The sequence below is a fragment of the Ictalurus punctatus genome, chromosome 4, assembly GCF_001660625.3.
Source record: "Ictalurus punctatus breed USDA103 chromosome 4, Coco_2.0, whole genome shotgun sequence".
Classification (NCBI taxonomy): Eukaryota; Metazoa; Chordata; class Actinopteri; order Siluriformes; family Ictaluridae; genus Ictalurus; species Ictalurus punctatus.
In genome coordinates, this window is record NC_071284.1 from 32,456,349 (window position 1) to 32,477,648 (window position 21,300).

At 38.1% G+C, this 21,300-nt stretch overlaps 2 protein-coding genes across 2 annotated transcripts; one reads left to right on the plus strand and one right to left on the minus strand.

Moving 5' to 3' along the window:
- The first annotated feature begins 6,078 nt into the window (after positions 1–6,078).
- Positions 6,079–7,909, plus strand: LOC124627838 (extracellular calcium-sensing receptor-like). The gene is made up of 4 exons (XM_053678324.1): positions 6,079–6,414; positions 6,496–6,712; positions 6,796–6,927; positions 7,011–7,909. Exons 1-4 carry the CDS (start codon positions 6,079–6,081, stop codon positions 7,907–7,909), a joined length of 1,584 nt encoding a protein of 527 aa, XP_053534299.1.
- A 3,092-nt stretch (positions 7,910–11,001) lies between these two features.
- LOC124627839 (extracellular calcium-sensing receptor-like) lies at positions 11,002–20,218 on the minus strand. Its single transcript, XM_047154586.2, has 7 exons — positions 20,171–20,218; positions 15,763–15,923; positions 15,276–15,573; positions 14,091–14,924; positions 13,674–13,895; positions 11,993–12,116; positions 11,002–11,897 (listed from the first exon to the last, which is right to left on the minus strand). The coding sequence occupies exons 1-7, from the start codon at positions 20,216–20,218 to the stop codon at positions 11,002–11,004; spliced, it is 2,583 nt and encodes an 860-aa protein (XP_047010542.2).
- Between the last annotated feature and the right edge of the window lie 1,082 nt (positions 20,219–21,300).

Below are 21,300 nucleotides of genomic sequence, written 5' to 3' on the forward strand. Positions count from 1 at the left end.
TGGGACTCCACAACAGACACTCAGTGTTTTAGCCTTCATTATTTACCAGGTTCGCTTTAGTGTTCTTTGGCTTATAGATAATCCATCCTCCTTCAACAATAATATGAAGAGCCTGAAAGAAAAGATTGTTCTATAAAGCAGCTGAGGATCACTCATACACATCTGATTTATAGTGGGTCAGTTAGGACTTCTGGATGTATTAATTTCTTTTTATATTTTTATTATTATTTTTATAGCCAGGAAAATACTCTATACTGTGGCTCTTTTTTGATGACTAATTATATCCAAACTCATCTGCATGACATTGTCTGTACTGTTCATCAATTTTGGAGCATAACAGTGTATGTTTAATAAGTAATATTTGATAGTTGCCTTCGTATCTTATTATTGTGTGAGCACAGTTTAAAGTGTAATTAAAAACAGTTTTGATGCAATCAAAAGGAGTGACTATGAAATAAAAAATACTTAAAATATCTTACAGTTGCCTTTAACAACCATGGTGTGATGATTTCATTAACCTCAGTAGACAACACAATTACTGATATCAGCCTGCACATAATTTGGATTCTAGGACATTCAAGAACATTTAAATAAAATGCAGAATGTATAATTGAAGGAATCTAATGGCTAAAATGAACATCTGGACAGAAATTTACAAATTGACAAATATACACAGTCAGTAATATTACTTTTTCCCTCCATTTAAATGTTATTATGATCATATATGCAACATATTCAAAAACATAATGGTTCTAAATTAGAAAACCTGTTTCTGTTCAGTTGCATCATAATGTTTTCCAGAGCTATTAATGATTTCATTAAAGACCCTGATCTTCTTCTGGTACATCTGGGATGTATTATATACCTGTATATCATATACCTGTGAGTATCCAAGGGGTACATATCACACTTTGTTGGATTCAAGTTTGCAACCAAATCTCAATCCGTCAAAGCCTGATTCAAGGTGAAGCATTAAGGAGAGCATGGCGTGTGACAGTGAGGTATGTGCATAGGTACATACATGAATATTGGTGCCCAGCACCAGGGACAAAAGCATAGAACAGAAGTTGCATTTAGTCATTGCCTCACCCACAAAATAAAGACAAAGAATGAAATTTAATATGTGGTCGTAACTAACACAGAAACATTTTTCTACAGGCACAGGGACATTAATCTTGGATATATAACAGGGTCACTCAACTGTGTGAGTTCATCAAGAAATCAAAATCTTGTTTTACTACTCATATTGAGCTCCTAATTACTCGCCAAGTGGCAAGGTCCATTTCAAGTCACATGGCACGTTGGGGAAGTCAACTAGGAACAGACAGGAGTGATGCACTGCAAATATATCACCTCAATCTCCTGAAACCATCGAGAGGTGGTCCATGTTGATGTGGTAATGAAGAGTTGGGACTGGATAAGAAATGGAAAGGTGCATCTCAATCTACCCTGGTCCCCTGTGGAGACCATGTCTCCCTGTTCCAGAAAGTGGAGGTTGTCCAATGGCAATTTCTCACAGGTTTTTGTCCCTGCCTGGTCACACTAAACTCACAGAACAATACATACAGATTCTCCCAGAGGATCAAAAAAAGAGAAAAATAATCACAGCACTGTTCTCTCTCACACCTGCCTCCATCATCCTCAGTTCCAACACATACACACACAGACACACATACACACACTCAGGTTTGCTGTTGTAGCTCAGTAATTATTTCATAACCAATAACAATAAAATAAAAGAGTGTCAAATGCTGTAAAGATCTATTATCTGGGACACAGATTCTGGGCCAAAATTCACTTGTATTGAATCGGACATTTATTACATACAGTGTAAATACCCATTGACAAGTAATTATTTTACTCCTGTCAATGACAGGAGGATGTACTATAAGTTGACACCTCTAGTTAGCAAAACATGATGATGTTAATGTGTTTTGTGTGTCTTTGAGTGTGTACTAGTTTCTGTAACATATAGCTGTGGAGCTCTGAAGCTTGAAGGTTCTGCCAGTTGGCTTATTTGTTTGATAAAATGAAAAAGAGTCTTTTCTCATGTGGTGGAGAAGTTTTTGTGAAGGATGAGTGGTTTCTGTACAAATTCAATGTTCCTCCCCTTCATGTGTCCCTATGACATTTACAGGCACACAGAAAGGTACACATAGACTATGCAGGCATCATGCGACACTCAAGCAACATTAGTGTGATATAGCATGCTTAGGCTGTGAGATCATTCCCCCCTATACTCCTGTGGGCCCCATAATGCCAAACAATTTACTACAGTACTTATAAGAAATGCATGGTCTGCAGAAAACAGTAATTGGAAAGTGTAAATAGCAGGTGTCAGATACAGTGGCAAGAAAAAGTATGTGAACCTTTTGGAATTTCATGGTTTTATGAATACATTTGTCAAAAAATGTGATCCGATCTTCATCTGTCAATACCCTTGACACCGATCTTCAAGTCAAGGGTATTGACAAATATAATGTGTCTAAAATAATAACACAAAATAAATTCTGATCCCTCATGTCTTTATTGAACACATTCATTCAACATTCAAAATGGCAGTGGAAAAAGTAAGTGAACCCTTAGAATTAATAATCGGTTGACCCCCTTGGCAGCAATAACCTCAACCAGGCACTTCCTGTAGCTGATCAGACCTTCACACCGTTAGCCCATTCTTCCTGGCAGAACTGCTTTAGCTCTGTCATATTCTTTGGACGTCTCATGTGTATGGCTCTCTTCAAGTCATTCCATAGCATCTCTATTGGGTTGATGTCTGGGATCTGACTTGGCCACTCCAAAATGCGGACTTTGTTTTTCTGAAGCCATTCTGTTGTGGACTTGCTCTGGTGTTTTGGATCATTGTCCTGTTGCATCACCCAACTTCTACACAGTTTCAGCTGATGTACAGACATTCTCACATTATCCTGAAGAATTGTCTGATATACTTGGGAATTCATCGTCCCCTCAATGATTCTAAGCTGGCCAGGCCCTGATGCAGCAAAGCAGGCCCAAATCATGATGTTTCCTCCACCATACTTTACGGTTGGGATGATGTTTTCATGATGGTATGCCGAGCCCTTTCTACGCCAGATGTAGTGCTGTGTGTTTTTTCCAAATAGTTCAATGTTAGTTTCATCAGTCCACAAAACATTTTGCCAATACCGCTGTGGAGTGTTAGTGTGCTCTTTTGCAAACTTCAGGTGTGCAGCAATGTTCCTTTTAGTAAGCAGTGGCTTCTTTCGTGGTGTCCTGCCATAGATACCCTGCTTGTTCAATGTTTTACGTATCGTAGACTCATGAACAGAGATGTTAGCCAGTTCCAATGATGCCTTCAAATCTTTGGCTGTCATTCGGGGTTGTTTCTTTACCTCATTGATGAGTCTTCGTTGTGCTCTTGGTGTCATTTTGACTGGGCGTCCACTTCTTGGTAGAGTAGCAACAGTCCAAAGTGTCTCAATTTGTAGAATGTTCTAAAGTCTTTGAAATCACTTTGTAAGCCTTGCCAGCTTTATGTAAATCAATAATTATTGCTCGTAGATCCTCTGAAAGCTCTTTTTGGCGAGGCACGGCTCACATAAGCGTGTGCTTCTTGTGCAGTGCAAACTCCAAAAGTTTGAGGGGTTTTTATCAGTCAAAGTAACTGTAGTCCACACCTCCAAACTCATTTTCTTATCGAGACTCCAGGTGTGCTAAAACCTGACTCCAATTAGCATTTTTGAGGTGATTAACTCAAGGGTTCACATACTTTTTCCACAAGCACTATGACGTTTTTTTGGTTGTTCTCAATAAAAACATGAAAGATCAGATATTTTGGGGTGTTATTATTTTAGACACATTATATTTGTCAATACCCTTGACTTAGATGAAGATCAGATCACATTTTATGACAAATTTATTCCGAAAACCATGAAATTCCAAAAGGTTCACATACTTCTACTTGCCATTTATTTAGTGTCTATGCACTTAGTATCATGGAGTCTATCCAGTTAGCAAAATCTACAGTATAGAATTTTAGGGAGCTCATGAGGCTGTCCTACTCATATACTATATGGCAAAAATTAGTAGACACCTGACCATCACACCCATGTGGGCTTTTTAATCATACAATTTCAGATTTAATCTCCTCTTTGCTGTTAATATAACCTCCACTCTTCAGGGAAGGCTTTCCACTGGAATATGGAGTGTGGCTGCCCATTTAATCATAACAGCATTAGTGAGGTCAGGCACTGATGTTGAGTGAGAAGGCCTGTTGTGCATTCATCATTGCATCCAAAGGTGTTCAATGGTGTTTAGGTCTGGGATCTTTGCAGACCACCTGAGTTTTTCTTCTCCAACCTGACAAATAATAGCTGCATGGACCTTACTTTGTGCACAGGGTCATTGTTATGCTGGAACATAACAATGGAGTTAAAGAGAAGAAATAAGTTCATATAATTTAATTGAGCTATTATGTTTTACAGTGAGTGCAATGGATTTGTCCAACAGAAAACATTCTGAAGTACATTCACTTAATCATTTCATTTAATCAATCTCTTTGTAAACATCTTTATAAACATGTCTTTTCTTTACAGTGTCTGTCGATCCTTGATGTACATCGCTGAGACATACAGAAATGAAAACAGAACAGAAAGTTAATTGTTAGAATCTAGCTATAGCACCAAAATACGTTTTATTTTGTGTTTATGTGTTTTATTTTGTGTTTACACTTTACACATTCTGAATATTCTACAATCCGTTAGAGGTTAACTCTCTGAATTCTCTGTCAACCATGTCTGTTTTCATACCGTAAGGAAAGTTTCTTCAAATGACACACCTCTGACAAAAACCAGCCTATGGCATGCATGACATTTAAAGGCACTATATAAAACATGAAGCACTCATCCTGATCCTTCAGCCATGGGTAATCTTAATGTATTGTGTATGTGTTTGATGATCTTTACACCAACAGGGCTTGCATGTCAGCTGCTGGGTAAGTTTGACATGCAAGACATGTTTAAGGAAGGAGACATTATGATAGGTGGGATTTTTCCTATTTTTAACAAACAGGAGAATATTCTTGTTTCATTTGAAAACAAACCACCTAAAGCTGAATGTAAAGGGTGAGTTAAAAAAATATCCATACTGGAAATGAAGGGAAATATAGTTCAGTGCTTATTTATTGTTCATTGTTTTGTTTAATTTTGCTTTGTTTCTCTAACATTCTCTAACATTCATCACAGATTTGACTTACGAGCATTTCGCTGGACTAGAACCATGATGTTTGCAATAGAAGAAATAAACAGAGATGGTAATTTGCTTCCTAACATCACACTAGGATATACAATTTTAGACTCTTGTGCCTCTCCTACTAATGTTTTGCGATCTGCCCTCACTCTGGTGAGCATGTCAGAGCAAAATAAATCTTCAGCTCAGTGTTATCCATCTCCCATATCTGCTATTGTAGCTGAATCAGGATCTACCCAGTCATTAGTTGTGGCTGGGGCACTTGGACCATTCAGAGTACCAGTGGTAATAACAAACATTTAAACAAATTTTAAAAAGTATTTTAAATGTGAAAATGCGTTTGTATTTACACAAGTATGCTGTTTGTCTGAACAGGTGAGTTACTTTTCAACATGTGCATGTTTAAGTGACAAAACAAAATATCCTACATTTTTCCGAACAATACCAAGTGACTACTACCAAGCAAAGGCTTTGGCTTTCCTTGTCAAACGGTTTGGATGGACATGGATAGGAGTTTTACAGTCTGACAATGATTATGGACGAAATGGAATATCAGCATTCACAAAAGAAGTGCAGGCACTTGGTGTTTGTATTTCATTTGTTGGGACAATTCTGCGGACATATCCCCAAAGTAAAATCCTTGAAGTTGTTCAACTGATTAAGCAATCAACTGTCAAAGTGATTCTTGCATTTGTGCCAGAGGGAGATCTCTATCCTTTAATGACAGAAGTGGTAAAACAGAACATTACAGGAATACAGTGGATTGCAAGTGAAGCCTGGATAACTGCAGACAGACCATCCACTCCAGAAATGTTCAAATCTTTTGGAGGAACAATAGGATTCGTGGTTAGAAAGATGGCCATGCCCAAACTGGGACCAGTTCTCAAGGATATCAGCCCTTATAATGATTCCGAGTCTGGTTTTGTCAGTGATTTCTGGGAAACAATGGTGGGCTGTAGGCCTCCATCTTCAGTAAATGGTTTAATTAATAACACAAAAACATGCTCAGGATCAGAAAAAGTGGATTATTCAAACAAATTCTTTGATGTCACACAGCTTAGAGTGGCATATAATGTCTATCAAGCAGTATATGCAATTGCACATGCATTACACCAGGTGATGTTTTGTGAAGAGCCTGGGACCAATGCCTCGAAACTGTGTCTTTCTGTGTTACAGATAACCCCAAAACTGGTGAGCTAAGCATTTATATTTACATTTCAATAACATAATTTTAAGCCTCTTTGTAACACTTTTGCCCTTTTTGTTCCCAAGGTTAGTGAGCAATTAAAAAAAGTACATTTTGTCGACGCATTTGGAGAGGTAGTGTTCTTTGATAAGAATGGAGACCCCCCTGCTTCATATGAAGTCATAAACTGGCAGCTGAGAGAAGGACAAGTGCAGCATATTGGAGTTGGCCATTTCAGCACCACTGCAAATGGAAAATATGAACTTGTGCTTAATGAAGACATGATTGTCTGGAGAACAGGAAATTTGGTATTCTAAACATATTATTATTAAAAGCACAATTTTCTTTAATTCCATTACTCATCCAACATCTCTACTCTGCTCTACTATATCAGACTCCAAAAGCTGTTTGCTCAGAAATCTGTCCACAAGGCACAAGGAAAGCACAAATCAGAGGATTGCCTCTGTGCTGTTTTGATTGTATCCCATGCGCTGATGGTTCTATATCAAATACAACTGGTAAAGTAATGTTGAATTAATATTGCTTAAATAATGCATATTTATTAATCAAGCATTTTAAAACATTCATTTTTCTATTTTAGGAGCAACAGATTGCATCACCTGCCCTGAAGAGTACTGGTCTAATGAAAGAAAAGATAACTGCATCATGAAAATAACAGAGTTTCTTTCACACACTGAAACAATGGGGATTGTTCTAATAGCTGTGTCACTATTTGGTGCCTGTTTAACATTTTCTACTATGGTGATTTTCATACACTTTAGAGACACACCAATAGTAAAAGCAAATAATTCAGAGCTGAGCTTACTTTTACTTCTTTCTCTTATATTTTGCTTCCTCTGTCCTCTCACATTCATTGGTGAGCCCACAGTCTGGTCATGCATGTTGCGTCATATAGCATTTGGTATCACATTTGCCCTCTGCATTTCCTGTATCTTGGGGAAAACCATAGTTGTAGTTACTGCCTTCAGAGCAACATTACCAGGGAACAATGTGGCAGGAAATTTTGGGCCACTTCAACAGAGGGCCATTGTGTGTTCATGCACTGCAGTTCAAATAGTTACTTGCATTATTTGGCTAAATGTTGCACCACCATTCCCAGATAAAGTCTTTGAGCAACGAAGTAAAAAAATTATTTTAGAATGTAACACAGGCTCAGATGCTGCATTTTATGCCGTTCTAGGATATATTGGCCTTCTTGCCATAGTTTGTTTGGTCCTGGCCTTTTTAGCCAGAAAGCTACCTGATAATTTTAATGAAGCAAAATTCATCGCATTTAGTATGCTTATATTCTGTGCAGTTTGGATCACCTTCATTCCAGCATATGTCAGCTCTCCTGGAAAGTATACAGTAGCAGTAGAAATATTTGCAATTTTGTCATCTGCCTTTGGCCTACTCTTCAGCATTTTTACACCAAAGTGTTACATAATTTTAATCAAGCCAGAGAGAAACACAAGAAAACATGTAATGGGAAAAAAATAAAAAGTTACTTTATCCTTTCATGCATAGTGGTCACTACAGTGAACAGCTATTCAAAAGCCATGTTCTGCCTATTGCAATGATTTCAGTAGAATAACTGAAGAACAGCCACTGGAGTGGACACTGATTCTTCATTTGAATGCATGCAGTCCGCTAGAGTGTAAAATAATCACTGAGAGTGTAAAATAATATTTCTACAAAATGTATGTAAGGAAAATATGGTTTGTAATTCTACTGTAGAAGCTAATTCCCATTTGTCTTGCATTACCAAGGCTTAATAGTAGCATAAATATGAAACAAACAAACAAACAAACAAACAAACAAAAAAAAAAAACACAAAAGACATGGACACTTTTGAACAGTAATGGAAACAATCAGACTGTTGGTCATTTTGAAATGAAACATTACTTCCATAATGAGGAACTTCCATGATAGTGAACATTGTAGCTGTTTTACTTGTAAATTGTATCAGTATTATCTATAAAGTAAACAAATAAAAACCAAATGGGTATAATGTTAGCTCCTGAACATGCAACTTAAGTACATGTTTGGATCCTATGTGTCCATATTATTTACTCAAATGTTTTTGCTTTTATTAATTGCATACATAGGACTTTACCTGAAATCTTATTGTTCAAAAACAGTAATGATAATTTGAAATACTTGATGATAAATTTTAATAAAGCATATTAAATTAACACAGTTTACAAATACAACAAATTACTGACTCTAACTTGACCCCTCCCAACAACTAGGGATGGTGAATCTCACCTGGATTTATTTTGTGCATGTGCACGCATATGCCAAGACAATAGACAGCTACAAAGTTACTGAATGGCATAGCATTTGCAGTGACTAACTTTGTCATGCACTAATTTATCCCTCTCCTTGTTGCTTTACACATCAGTCTTCATGTACAGTTTATGAAGCTACAGTGCCCTTCACTAATATTGACACCCTTGATAAATATGAGCAAAGAAGGCTGTGAATTTTTTTCTTTATTGTTTAACCTTTTGATCATTTGTTCTCATGGATATTAAACAATTGCAAACACAACACAGGTTTATCAAAAAAAAAAATATTTGTTAAATATGCACTACCAGTCAAACGTTTAGACACACTCATTCTTTATTTTAATTTTTATTTTTTTTCCACATTTTAGATTAAAAATAAAGTCATCAAAACTCTGGAATAACACAAATGGAACTATGGGAATTATGTTGTGATAAAAAAAATAAATAAATAAATCCAAAATAAATAAAAGATAATGTAGTATTTTAGCATCTTCAAAGTAGATGCCCTTTTTGTCTAGAATTTTCCAGAAATGTATTCTTGGCATTTTCTAAACCAATTTCTTGAGGAATCTCACCGAGATGCTTTTTAAACAGTATTAAAGCAGTTCCCGCCTACGCTGGACTCTTATCGGCTGCTTTTCGGAATATTTTGCTCCCAGTGGTCCGTTTAAAAAAATATTTTTTTGTAAATAAAATGTTAGTTTTCTAATTAAATAATGGAATATATTGACACAATTATAATTTTGTGTACAACACATATTTCAAACATTTAATCATACACGTTCAGATATTTGAAGTATATTCCAATTGATATTTCAAAAAAATTTAGTACACTTTTTAGTAAACCATGACTTCCTGTTTCACAGGGCTATAAATACGAGGTAACGCATAGGCCAAATTCCCTTAGTAATTCATAACAATGGGTAACACCAAGGAATATTGCTGTGATGTGAGGCAAAAGGTTGTTGAGCTTCACAAAATGGGAAGTGGTTATAAGAAAATAGCACAAGCATTGAAAATGTCCATTTCCACCATCAGGGCAATAATTAAGAACTTCCAGTCAACTGGAACTGTTTTGGGGCTGTTTTTCTGCCAGAGGACCTGGACATTTTGTTAGAATGCATGGCATCATGGATTCTATCAAATATCAACAGATATTAAATAAAAACTTGACTGCCTCTGCCAGAAAGCTCCAAATGGTCCGTGGTTGGATCTTCCAGCAGGACAGTGATCCAAAACATACATCAAAATCAACACAAAAATGGTGAACTGAAGAGGAGAGTCCACCATCATGGAGCTCGAAATTTGAAGGAACTGGAGAGAATCTGTATGAAGGAACGATCTCAGATCCCTTGGCGTGGATTCTCCAACCTCATCAGGCATTGTAGGAGAAGACTCAGAGCTATTATCTTGGCAAAGGGAGGTAGCCCAAAGTATTGACTAAAAGGGTGCCAAAGTGTTAAATGCCGCATTAATGCAGTAACACGTGCAAGGAGCCCCAACCAAGTATTGAGTGCATAAATTAACATACTTTTCAGAAGCTTGACATTTCTACATTATAAATTCTTTATTCTAATATTTTGAGATATTGGATTTTTTGTTTCTATGAGCTGTAAGCCATAATTATCAAGATTAAAGCAAAAAAGGCTTGAAATATTTCACTTTATGTGTAATGAATCTAGAATATATGAAAGTTCCACTTTTTAAATTAAATTACAAAAACTTACAAAAATTACAAAAAGAACTTTTCCAAGATATTGCAATTTTTTGAGATGCACCTGTATTCCAAAAAGTTGGAAGCACACAATTGTATAGGATTTCTTTGTAGACTGTAACAATATGCTTTGGAATATGAATTTGATTCCACCTCCTTGCCTGACATCAGTGCCAGATTTCACTAATGCCCATACTAATTCTGGCTGAATGGGCAAATCCCTATAGCCATGCTCCAAAATCTAGCGAAATGCCTTACCAAAACAGTGGAGGTTATTATAAGAGCAAAGGAGGGGAACTGAAACTGGAATGGGATGTTCAAAAAACACATATGAGTGTTATGGTTAAGTGTCCACAAATGTTTTGCCATATAGTGTACTGTATATGTTTAATTTCCTAAAAATTAGTTTGTTTTGGCATATTTATTTTTGTCTTGTGTAGAAAGTACCAGATAAGTCATTATAGACTGATCGTTTATTGCAGCATAAAATGTTTTGCAATTCCAGACCTAATTCATTTAAATTTCTTGTTCATGTGTGTAATTAATGATTGTATATGTGTGTAATTATGTTGGCAAATGATTCTGCACTATTTTTTCATCATATGCTTTCTGCTGTTTTTTTCAGGTCTCAACAGGACAATATAGCACTTTGGAGCAAATATGCACAGAAGCAGTCCAAATGCAGAAGCTAAGATGGCAAAGACATGCACAGCAACCATATATTTTCCATTTGTGCTCACATAAACAGGGATGAATGTTATCCACACAGCAAAAAAGATAAGCATACTGAATGTGATAAATTTGGCCTCGTTAAAATTGTCTGGAAGTTTTCTGGCCAAAAAAGCTATTAAAAAGCACATACATGCTAGTAGGCCAATGTATCCCAACACACACCAGAATCCTATCTCAGATCCCACTTTACACTCTACAATTATAGTAGGACTCAAAAAAGCTGTGGTATAGGCAGCAGATGGAGGTTTAGTTATCAGCCATATGATGCAAATAAGTACTTGAACCAAAGAGCATAATATGACAAAAAATCTCTGTTGTACTGGACCAAACCATTTCATGGCATTACTACCAGGTAAGGTGGCCCTGAAAGCCATGAGAACCACTACAGTCTTAGCCAAGATGCAGGCGATACAGAGTGCAAAGCTGACTCCAAAGGCTGTAAATCTGATCTGGCAGAGCCAATCAGTGGGCTTCCCAATGAATGTCAGACTAATTAGAAAGCATGCACATAGGAACAAGAGTAGGAGGAAGCTGAGTTCCATGTTGTTGCCTCGAACTATTGGAGTATTTCTGTAGACCATAAATACACAAATCACTGCAGCAGTCAGACAAGCTCCAAATGTAGAAACAGCCAAGAGAATTATTCCCAAGGGCTCCTGAAAGGACAGGTACTCCAGACCTTTTGGTATACATTTGTCTCTGGCTTGGTTTGGCCATGTTTCCCTTGAACATCTTAAACAATCATTTGAGTCTGTGAGGAAATAATATATATTTTTTAAAAATCTGCATTCCAATTTCCTGATCATAAATATCAGAGTAATAAGACCAATGAAATCAGTTTCACACCTGTTTGATTGCTAATCTCTCCCTCAGCACATGGTATGCAGTCAAAGCAACAGATGGGTTCACCCTTTCGCCTGGCTTTCCTGGAACCTGGCAGACAACTTTTGCTGCAGACTGATACTGGTGCCTAACAATCCCATTAGAGGGAGGGTTGACACATGGTTTTCAGTTTTACACACACACACACACACACACACACACACACACACACATATATATATATATATATATATATATATATATATATATATATATATATATATATATATATATATATATATATATATATATATATATATATATATATATATATATGTATATAGTGCCCTCCAGACTGTTCAGAAATACTCTCATGGATATCACACAATTACAAACATAAAACAGGTTTATAAAAAAATATATATCTTTGTTAAATTTAGGTGTACAGCAATTATTAGCATCCCTATGAATTCATATGAGAAAAATCTATTTAAAGTATGGTTAAAATTTTATTAGTACACCTGGGTGACTAGGAACAGGAAATTGATTATAATTATGAAGTAACACATAGGTCAAATTCCCTTAGTCATTCATAACAATATGTAAGACCAAGGAATATAGCTGAGATGTTGTTGGTTGTTGAGCTTCACAAAATGGGAAGTGGCTATAAGAAAATAGCACAAGCATTGAAAAAGCCCATTTCCACCATCAGGGCTATAATTAAGAAGTTCCAGTCAACTGAAAATGTTATGAATCAACCTTGAATTGGACACGTGTCTATATCGTCTCAATGCACTGTGAAGAGGATGGTTCGAGTGACCAAAAAATCTCCAAGTAGCACAGCTGGAGAATTGCAGAAGTTAGTTGTGTCTTGGGGTCAGAAAATTTCCAAAACCACAATCTGAAGTCACCTACACCACCACAAGTTGTTTGGAAGGGTTTCATTAAAAAAGCCTCTACTCTCATCCAAAAACAAACTCGAGCGTCTTCAGTTTGCCAGACACTACTGGACCTTCAAATGAGGTCGGGTTCTATGATCAAACGAAACCAAAATAGAGCTTTTTGGTAATAAACACCAGAGGTGGTTTTGGCACACACAAAGAGGTAGCCTTATGGAAAAGTACCTCATGCCCACGGTTAAATATGGTGGTGGCTCTTTAATGTTAATATTATAATATTATATTATTATATCCATGAGAGCACAGTATTTTTGTGAATTTTTCAACAAAAGATCGAAAGGTTAGTAGAGGGCACTGTATATTCTATATTCTATATTCTCTCTCTCTCTCTCTCTCTCTCTATATATATATATATATATATATATATATATATATATATATATATATATATATATATATATATATATATATATATATATATATATATGTGTGTGTGTGTGTGTGTGTGTGTGTGTGTGTGTGTGTAATTTATATGTGTGCGTGTGTGTGTGTGTGCACATGTGTGTATAAACCATAAACCAATAAATAAATCGGCTATGTTACATATATTTATAAAATGATATGTTAAACATATTTAGCTGATGTAGTGAGATCAAAATGCCTAGTGTAAAATCAACTGAGTGGACAGTATTATGCCATTTTAAGATACAAAACATATCTTCTATCTGAATTACAATAATGCAAAAAAACTGAATAATAAATAAACGAATGAAAGATGATCTGGTGATGGATGAAATAGCACACACCTTATTGTCTCGTTGCCACATAATCATTGATTCATTTATGACCAGGCCACTATCCTCCTTCAGTGATGCATCATAGAATCCCACCTTCACCAGCTGAAGTAAGCCATCACTCGCCCCCTGCCAGTTCATCAGATCATAAGATGCAATGGGATCTCCATTCTCATCAAAGTGCACAAACTCCCCCAGTGTTGTGAAGTTTGTTCTCTTCATGTAGCTTATCAACTTTGAGGAAGATTTGGAAGTCAGTTTGATAGCATGTAAACAGCAATTGTTTCTAGATCTCACTATATATGCTCCATCAATATAATTGTTATTACCAGATTTGCAATAAAAAAAAAAATACACATTAAAATAGAACAATGTTAAAATATATTCACAAATACTTACACACACATTCATTCATACACTCAAACACACCTGCCAAGGCAGAAGGGGATTTAGATTCCCACATGTCCCATTTTGAAAGGGGCCCTGCCCTGGAACGCAGGTACTCATATCATGTAAGGCATGTGCAATGAGATACACAGCTTTGTATACATTGTAGGACACTCTAAGCTGTGATACATCTGTAAAGGTAGAGTACACATTGTACAGACTCTCTCTCCCACTACAAGCTTCCCTGAACTGGGCCTCCTCTCTGTGTACGTGAGTGTTTAATGATCCATTGAGGTGACAGTTGAATGTTTCCTCCCAAAACTCTGCTAAAAAATGTGAGGTTTGAGCACTGGAAGCGAGTATCTCTCTGAGGTATCCACCAAGGTTTGGGATTTCTCCCTTCCGGATGGCAAACCCTAAAGTTCCCTGTAAGAGATCATGGAAATCACCCCACAATGCCTGTGATGTTGCCCAAGCTTCACTGGCAATCCACTGTAGATGCGTGATGTTTTGTCGCCTGCATTCTCTTAGAATAGTTTGCAGTTCTGATTCTCCAGAGAAGTTAAGAATGACTGTGGCAGTGGAGGCTTTAATAGTACCCATCAACTCCTGCACTGCTTCTGTAGTGAGTGTTACGGGGTAAAAGTGCACATATGCGGGGCATACGTTGTATTTGGTTGATTCCTTTAGAAAGAGCTGGATGGCAAAGCGAGCATAGTCTGATTCCACTCCTATGACCCCCACCCAGTTCCACTGAAAGTAATGGACCAGCTTTGCTAAAGCCTTAATCTGAAATTCGTCACTTGGCATTGTCCGCATAAATGTGGGAAACTCTTTCTTGTTACTCAAACATGAGCAAGATGCAAAGTAGCTCACCTGCGAGGATATTAAAATGAGCATGTGAGAGCACTAATGAGCATGTGAGAAGTCCAAAAAATTACAGTAAAACCTAAAAAAAACATAAGTGGCACATAATAGTAATTTGTTGCTATTCATTAAGATAAATTGTTGATACATGAATAGACATTCATGAAGTACAAAATAAAAAGAAAATATAAGGAAAGTCCCATTAGTGTTAGTAAAAAAATTTACACCAATACAAATCCTAATGGAGACAATATTTTGTTTGGGCAATAAGTAAACAAGTCTACATTAACAGCATGGGTTCTAATTTTAAATTACGCTTTTGCTTTATATGGCTTATTCAAAATAACAAACTCTGCTTACCAAAGGTATATTGAATGAGCCTAGTGTTCTCAGCACAGCCATGGATATCCCTGATGCAGCATCTCCTACTATGACAGGAGAGGGCTGCCTGATAACATTTGCACATCCAGATCCTCTTGCTCTCTCTGGCTGCCCATTGACCAGGAGAAGTGAGCTCTTTAGTGACACAGGTATGTCATCACAGCTGTCCCGTATGTGGTATCCCAGGGACAGATTTGGTAACAAGTCCTGTCTCTGATTTATCTCTGCCACAGCAAAGGTCATTGTTTGCATCCACCTCAGGGCTCGAGGACTAAAGCTGCAGTACATTCAGAGAAAGTACATGAACTCATGTAGACATGACCTCTATTAAACGATTATTCAAGAAATTAAAGAAAAATAAAACATTTACATTGATAAATATTACATTACAAATGAAAGAAAGTAGATAAATATAATTTAGCCATGAATATATCCCTTTACATCTTTCAAAGTATCAGTCACATACTACTTGTAATCAGTCGGTTCAGGTTTGCTTTGGAAAGACTGCACTGCTGAAACAGGGCTGTAGTGCAAGGGGAACAGTCCTCCCAAAATCACATCGCCACCCTTGTAGAAACTATGGGTCCCTTCGTCTCCCTGGTAGATGCACTCATTGTTGTTTGTGGACTGACAACATATAAGTGTGTTTAAAAGAAACCAAAATGTGATCAAATTACCATGGCATGCCATAACTGACACAAAACAGAAAGATGGGCAGAGATGGGCTTATATAGGTACCACAATGAGCAGGGGACAGTCTTGTTTTGTCCCAGAGAAACACATGAACCAATAATATTAGCTGTTCCTACTGTCATTCCTAGCGTTCCAGATTCTGTTAATTTAATCAAATAATATATTGTCTTCAAAATAATGCTTATGTTTTCTACTTAAAGAATAGTAAACAGCACTAAACTAAACAGTATTTGATGTGACAGTGTCTTTAATGTCTTTAAAATGCATCAGTAGTACTTTGCATTTTTATGAGAATATTGGCTGATAAGTTTTTCTAAGCATGTTGGAGAAACAGTTCTGGAGACTTTGACTGTCACACTTGTTTATATTTTTGCAGATAAAATCTGGCATCCAGTCTATTATGTAATATGTCACTTTCTTTAATGACATTTTCACATTTATATACATTTTAAAAAAACAAGTCATACAATAAACATCTAAGACTCAATAAAAAGGAGTCTTAAGACTGCCTAAGCCTTTATAAATATGCTAAAAGAAAATAAATTTAAAAAATATCAGTTTGCATCTCTCTTTAAAAATGTGATACACGATATAATAACAATATAATGTGCAAAATATGAATAAATCATTCAAAATGTGTGAATTGCATATACTACAAAAATGCATTCAGCATTTTTTTAAATTCTAAAATAAGTCACTATTTACACACAAAGTACAGTAAAGTTTGCATATCCCTAAGACAAAACGAAGAAGCCAACTTACAGCTTACAAAATTAAATAACATTAAAACAAATAATAATGATGGTTAACACCTAGTAAAACAGCAATTGAAACAAATGACAAGCTTTTCAAAAAATATTAATGCAAAATGCAATTTGTCAAGATTAGAAAACTTTTAAACAGTATTTTAAAGCAATTGTTAAGTGTCAAATAAAAATTTGACAAAGACAGTAGTTTGAATACAGTTTAACTCATGTTAAAATAAGTTATAAATCTATTGCTCTAAGTGCTTTTCCTGATGTGTGATGTCACAGTACGTCTTTGTGAGATTTAGAAACATATTTTAAAGGCCCCATAGCCTACATTTTTCTTCTGTTTCATTTTCATTCCCTGAGGTCCACTTACAGTGTATGCTTGGGTTTGTGTACCAAAAACAGGTATACTGTAGTTAATTTTTACACAACCATTTACAAACCCCTCTTTGTTCCTTACAATGAAAAAGTTGTGTAAGGTGTGTTAGACTAATTGATAAGTTCCCTTTCAAAGGGAACTTCGACGTTGCGTTTAGCATAACACTATGGGAGTGCCTCTCGCGCGCGACCGGCATCTGAAGCTTGTGTAAAATCATGCCTATTTATAGGCCTGCCATGATCAGGTGACATGGCAATTAAGCACGTCGCGTGATATAAATATGGCACCTGTGAACCATGCCATCAGCCTTTATTATCTTCAGCGAAAGACTGCATGTCAGTTGTTTGTATAAAGAAAGAAAAAGACGCTTCATTTCCTCGCTATCTTTTCTCAAAATCTCAGAACTTTTCTATGCCTTTAAAAAATGAGAAGAAAAACAAAACGGAATGAGCGAGAAAAATATGAGTGAGAGAATTCAGAAAGTGTGTTACGGCTTGCTCCGGTTTCATCATGGGGAATAGTGCACACTTTCTGGGTGAAGTGTCTAGGGATGTAGCGTGCGATGGCAGCCTCGAGAAGCTGTGCATGGTAATGCCTACATTAAACAGGTTGGCTCGCGACTCGTGCTCTTCTCGGACGAGTGCTGCTCTAGCTCTTGCTCTGTCCTCCGGGTTCGGCTCTCCGCTGGATTTTGGAGCTCGCGTCGCGACTCCTCCTCCCGCTATGGAAAGCCAAAAGGGAAGAAAAAAAAATAGTAATAATCCCTCTCTGACTCCAAGGAGCCAGAAGGATGTGCTAAAAACTGAGAGCAGCATATAAAGAGCTGCTTGAAGTGATTACTAAGGCTGGATGAGCCTTTTTTCCCTCCAGTGAAAGTAAATCCCTCACACTGCAGAAACTCCCCATTCTTCCAGAAGTGCATAACAAAATATTAGGCTTCTGGGGGAAAACCATGCATAAACCGTAATTATAACCCCACGATGTTGGATTATTCAGCCATTGTGGGGAATGAACGGCATGGCTATTTAGCTATGCTGAAGGTAGAGGAGGCGCTTGCAAGCTACCTCTCTCCATCGACGGTGGGTAATTATGGGGGCCGGCTTTGCCATCCAAGCCACCGTGTAAGGCCACTGTGGCATTAGTGGGCAAGGCCAATGCGGTAGTAGTCTTGCTTGTGGGTCACTGCAGACAATGACAGCGTTGCAGGCCTACCAAACAGGCCTGCTGATTGAGCTCGACATATGGCGGCATTCAGCCAGTTCCTTCCCTGTTGTCTCGAGTTCACCCAGGCATCCACGAGTGGAGCCCAGGCCAGAACTAGTGTGAGGGAGACCCAGAAGGTGAGTATGGCAGCCCGCCAACCCCTGCAGAGAGCCAGGGGAACTGGGCAGCTACAGTCGCGGCCTGCTACTAAGCCTGATCTGAGAATGGTCATAAAGGCCAAGCAGGAAAAGAGGTGTGCAGAGGTGTGCTCATCACAGTAGTCAGCACAGACCAGAGCCTGACGTTAGTGCAGGAAGTAAGATCCCTCTTGGACAAAGGGGCCATAGGACATGTACTCCGTTCCCTGAGGGAGGGAGGTTTTGACAGCCGTTATTCCCTGGTCCGCAAAAAAATAGGAGTATGCAGCCAATTTTAGATCTGCGTCATCTGAACTGTACTCTTCGGACATACAGGTTCAAGATGCTGATGCCCAAACTTATCGTTGCACAGATTCAGTTTGAGGACTGGTTTGTGACGATAGATCTAAAAGGTGCATATTTCCACACAGAAATATCACTAGCTTTACCCCCTCACACCATCACAAAGTGCTTGGATGTCACTCTGGCTCCACTGTGACTCCAGGGCATCCATGTACTAAACTACCTGGACTACTTTTCTAGGGGTTATAAGGATTCTACTACGATGAGGGCGTTTCTATCCCCAACATGCGTAGGGTCAATCCTATCAACACTGAGCAAGATAAAGCTGGATCTTGGGAGACTATTGGTGCTTATGGGCTTATTTCACAGGAGACCGTTCAGTGGTGGCTAAGAAGTTGGGGGTTTCGTCCAAGGATGAAACCTCTGAGAATAATCAGCCTCACGTGGCGATGCCTACGTGTTCTGAGAATTTGAGTGTCCCCGGTTTCTAGCCTTGGGTAACACTCTAGGGGTGTCTCCTTAGCGCAAGACAGTAAAGACAGACACCTCCCTCATGGGCTGGAGCACAGTCTTAGACAGCGGTCCAGCTCACGGTCTCTGCTGCGGCCCTCATCTGGAGTGGCATATAAATTGCCTAGAAATGTGGGCCATATTTCTAGCACTGGAATTCCTTCTTCCTCAATTGAGAGGTCACCATGTGTTTACAGACAACACAGCGGTGGTCTCATATATTGACCACCAAGGAGGATTATGTCCATGCCCCCTGTTTAGGCAGGTGCAACTAATTCTTCTCCGGGCTGAAGGAACGTTTGAGTGCAATGTACATTCTTGAAATATGGGGGCAGTCATCCTGTTGAGGCAGGGGGTGAGGCCCAGGAATTGGTGGCTCCATCCACAAGTGGTGGAGTCCATATGGCGAGGTTTGGCCAAGAGGGACTGCATGTGTTCACCTCTGAGGAAACAACACACGGCCCGTTGTGGTTCGCCCTCACTCCTCCCACACAATTAGGGCTGGACACCATGGTGCACATGTGTACACATCTGTATGCTTTTCTCCCCATCGCTCTGCTCCCACACGTACTAGCGAGAGTTTGCCAAGACAATCTATGTCTGCTGCTAGTATTGGCCAGCTCGAATATGGTTCTCAGAGATAATATCTCCGCTAGATGGCACTCCTTGGATTCCCATCTGCAGGGATCCACTGTGGACCCAGTGAACTGCGCAATAGCTACAGTCCTGGAGTTCTTACAAGAACATTTCTCAGCGGGCTGGGCTCCTTCTACAATCAGGGGTTACGTGGCTGCCATTATGGCCAGCCACATCCCTGTTGATGGAGCCTCTGTGGGGCAACTTTGAGGTTTATGCGTGGTGTCAGGCAGCTGAGGCACAACTGCAGACCATACATACCTTTCTGGGACCTTTCTGTGGTCCTGGATGGTCTGACAGGTGCCCCATTTGAGCCCTTAGTGTCAGCCTCTGAGAAGCTTCTGACTCTAAAGGTAGCTTTTCTGCTGGTCCTGACATCTCTCAAGCGAGTAGATCTACAAGCTCTCTCTGTTGCCCCTTCCTGCCTTGACTTTGCCCCTGGATTAGCCAAGGCCTTCCTGTATCCTAGGCCGGATTATATTCCTAAGGTCTCACTACGCCTTTGGGCATAAGAGCTCATTCCACTAGGGGGGTCGCCTCTGCAAAGGCTTTGTCCAAAGGGGTATCCTTACATGATGTGTGTGCTGCTGCAGTGTGGTCTACACCACACAAATTCATTCGTTATTACAGCCTGGATATTCATTCCACCCCGGGCTCGAGTGTCTTGCAGTGACTTTTTGAACAGGCCGTACCCTTGGTATGACCCAGATGCTTTCATGGCAGAGTGCTTAGGAAAAAGCCCCTACTCACCAAAAATAATATGACAGAATGACTTGCAAATGGTTTGCAGAATTGCATCTGAACAAACCACAAAAGTTCTGAAATAATATCCTTTAGACCGATTAGACCAAGTTGATGTTGTGTATTAAAAAAAGTGAAATCAGATTTAAAAAAAAAAGAAATATGTTTTTAATATGATTTTGAAACTGTTTTGAATTGTTATGAACATTGATAAAATGAATCCCACTTTTTTATGATGATTATTTTATGATTATATTTCCATCACAAATACACAATACACAACCCTAGGGACATGGGAAAACCTATCGTGTTTGATGATTAAAAACAATGCAAATTCTGTAAAATTATTTACTGGGATGGACTACATAATGTTTAACATTTGAAAAATGTCAATTATTTTATTAAGACTTTTAGAAATTATGTTGTTTAACATTTTACATAATACATATGCCTCAGTACATACCTGTACTGAGGATGCAAAAGGCACTGGATTGTAGGAATGATCCATTAATGCCACATTAAGGCATATGTGAATCATTATGGTCATAAAGTGCATTATAACTTTTAACAAGATACTTTTTGGGATATGATGGATTTTTACAGTTTTCAAGCTTTCTTATGTGAACAGGTCTATGTAGGAGATAATAAGC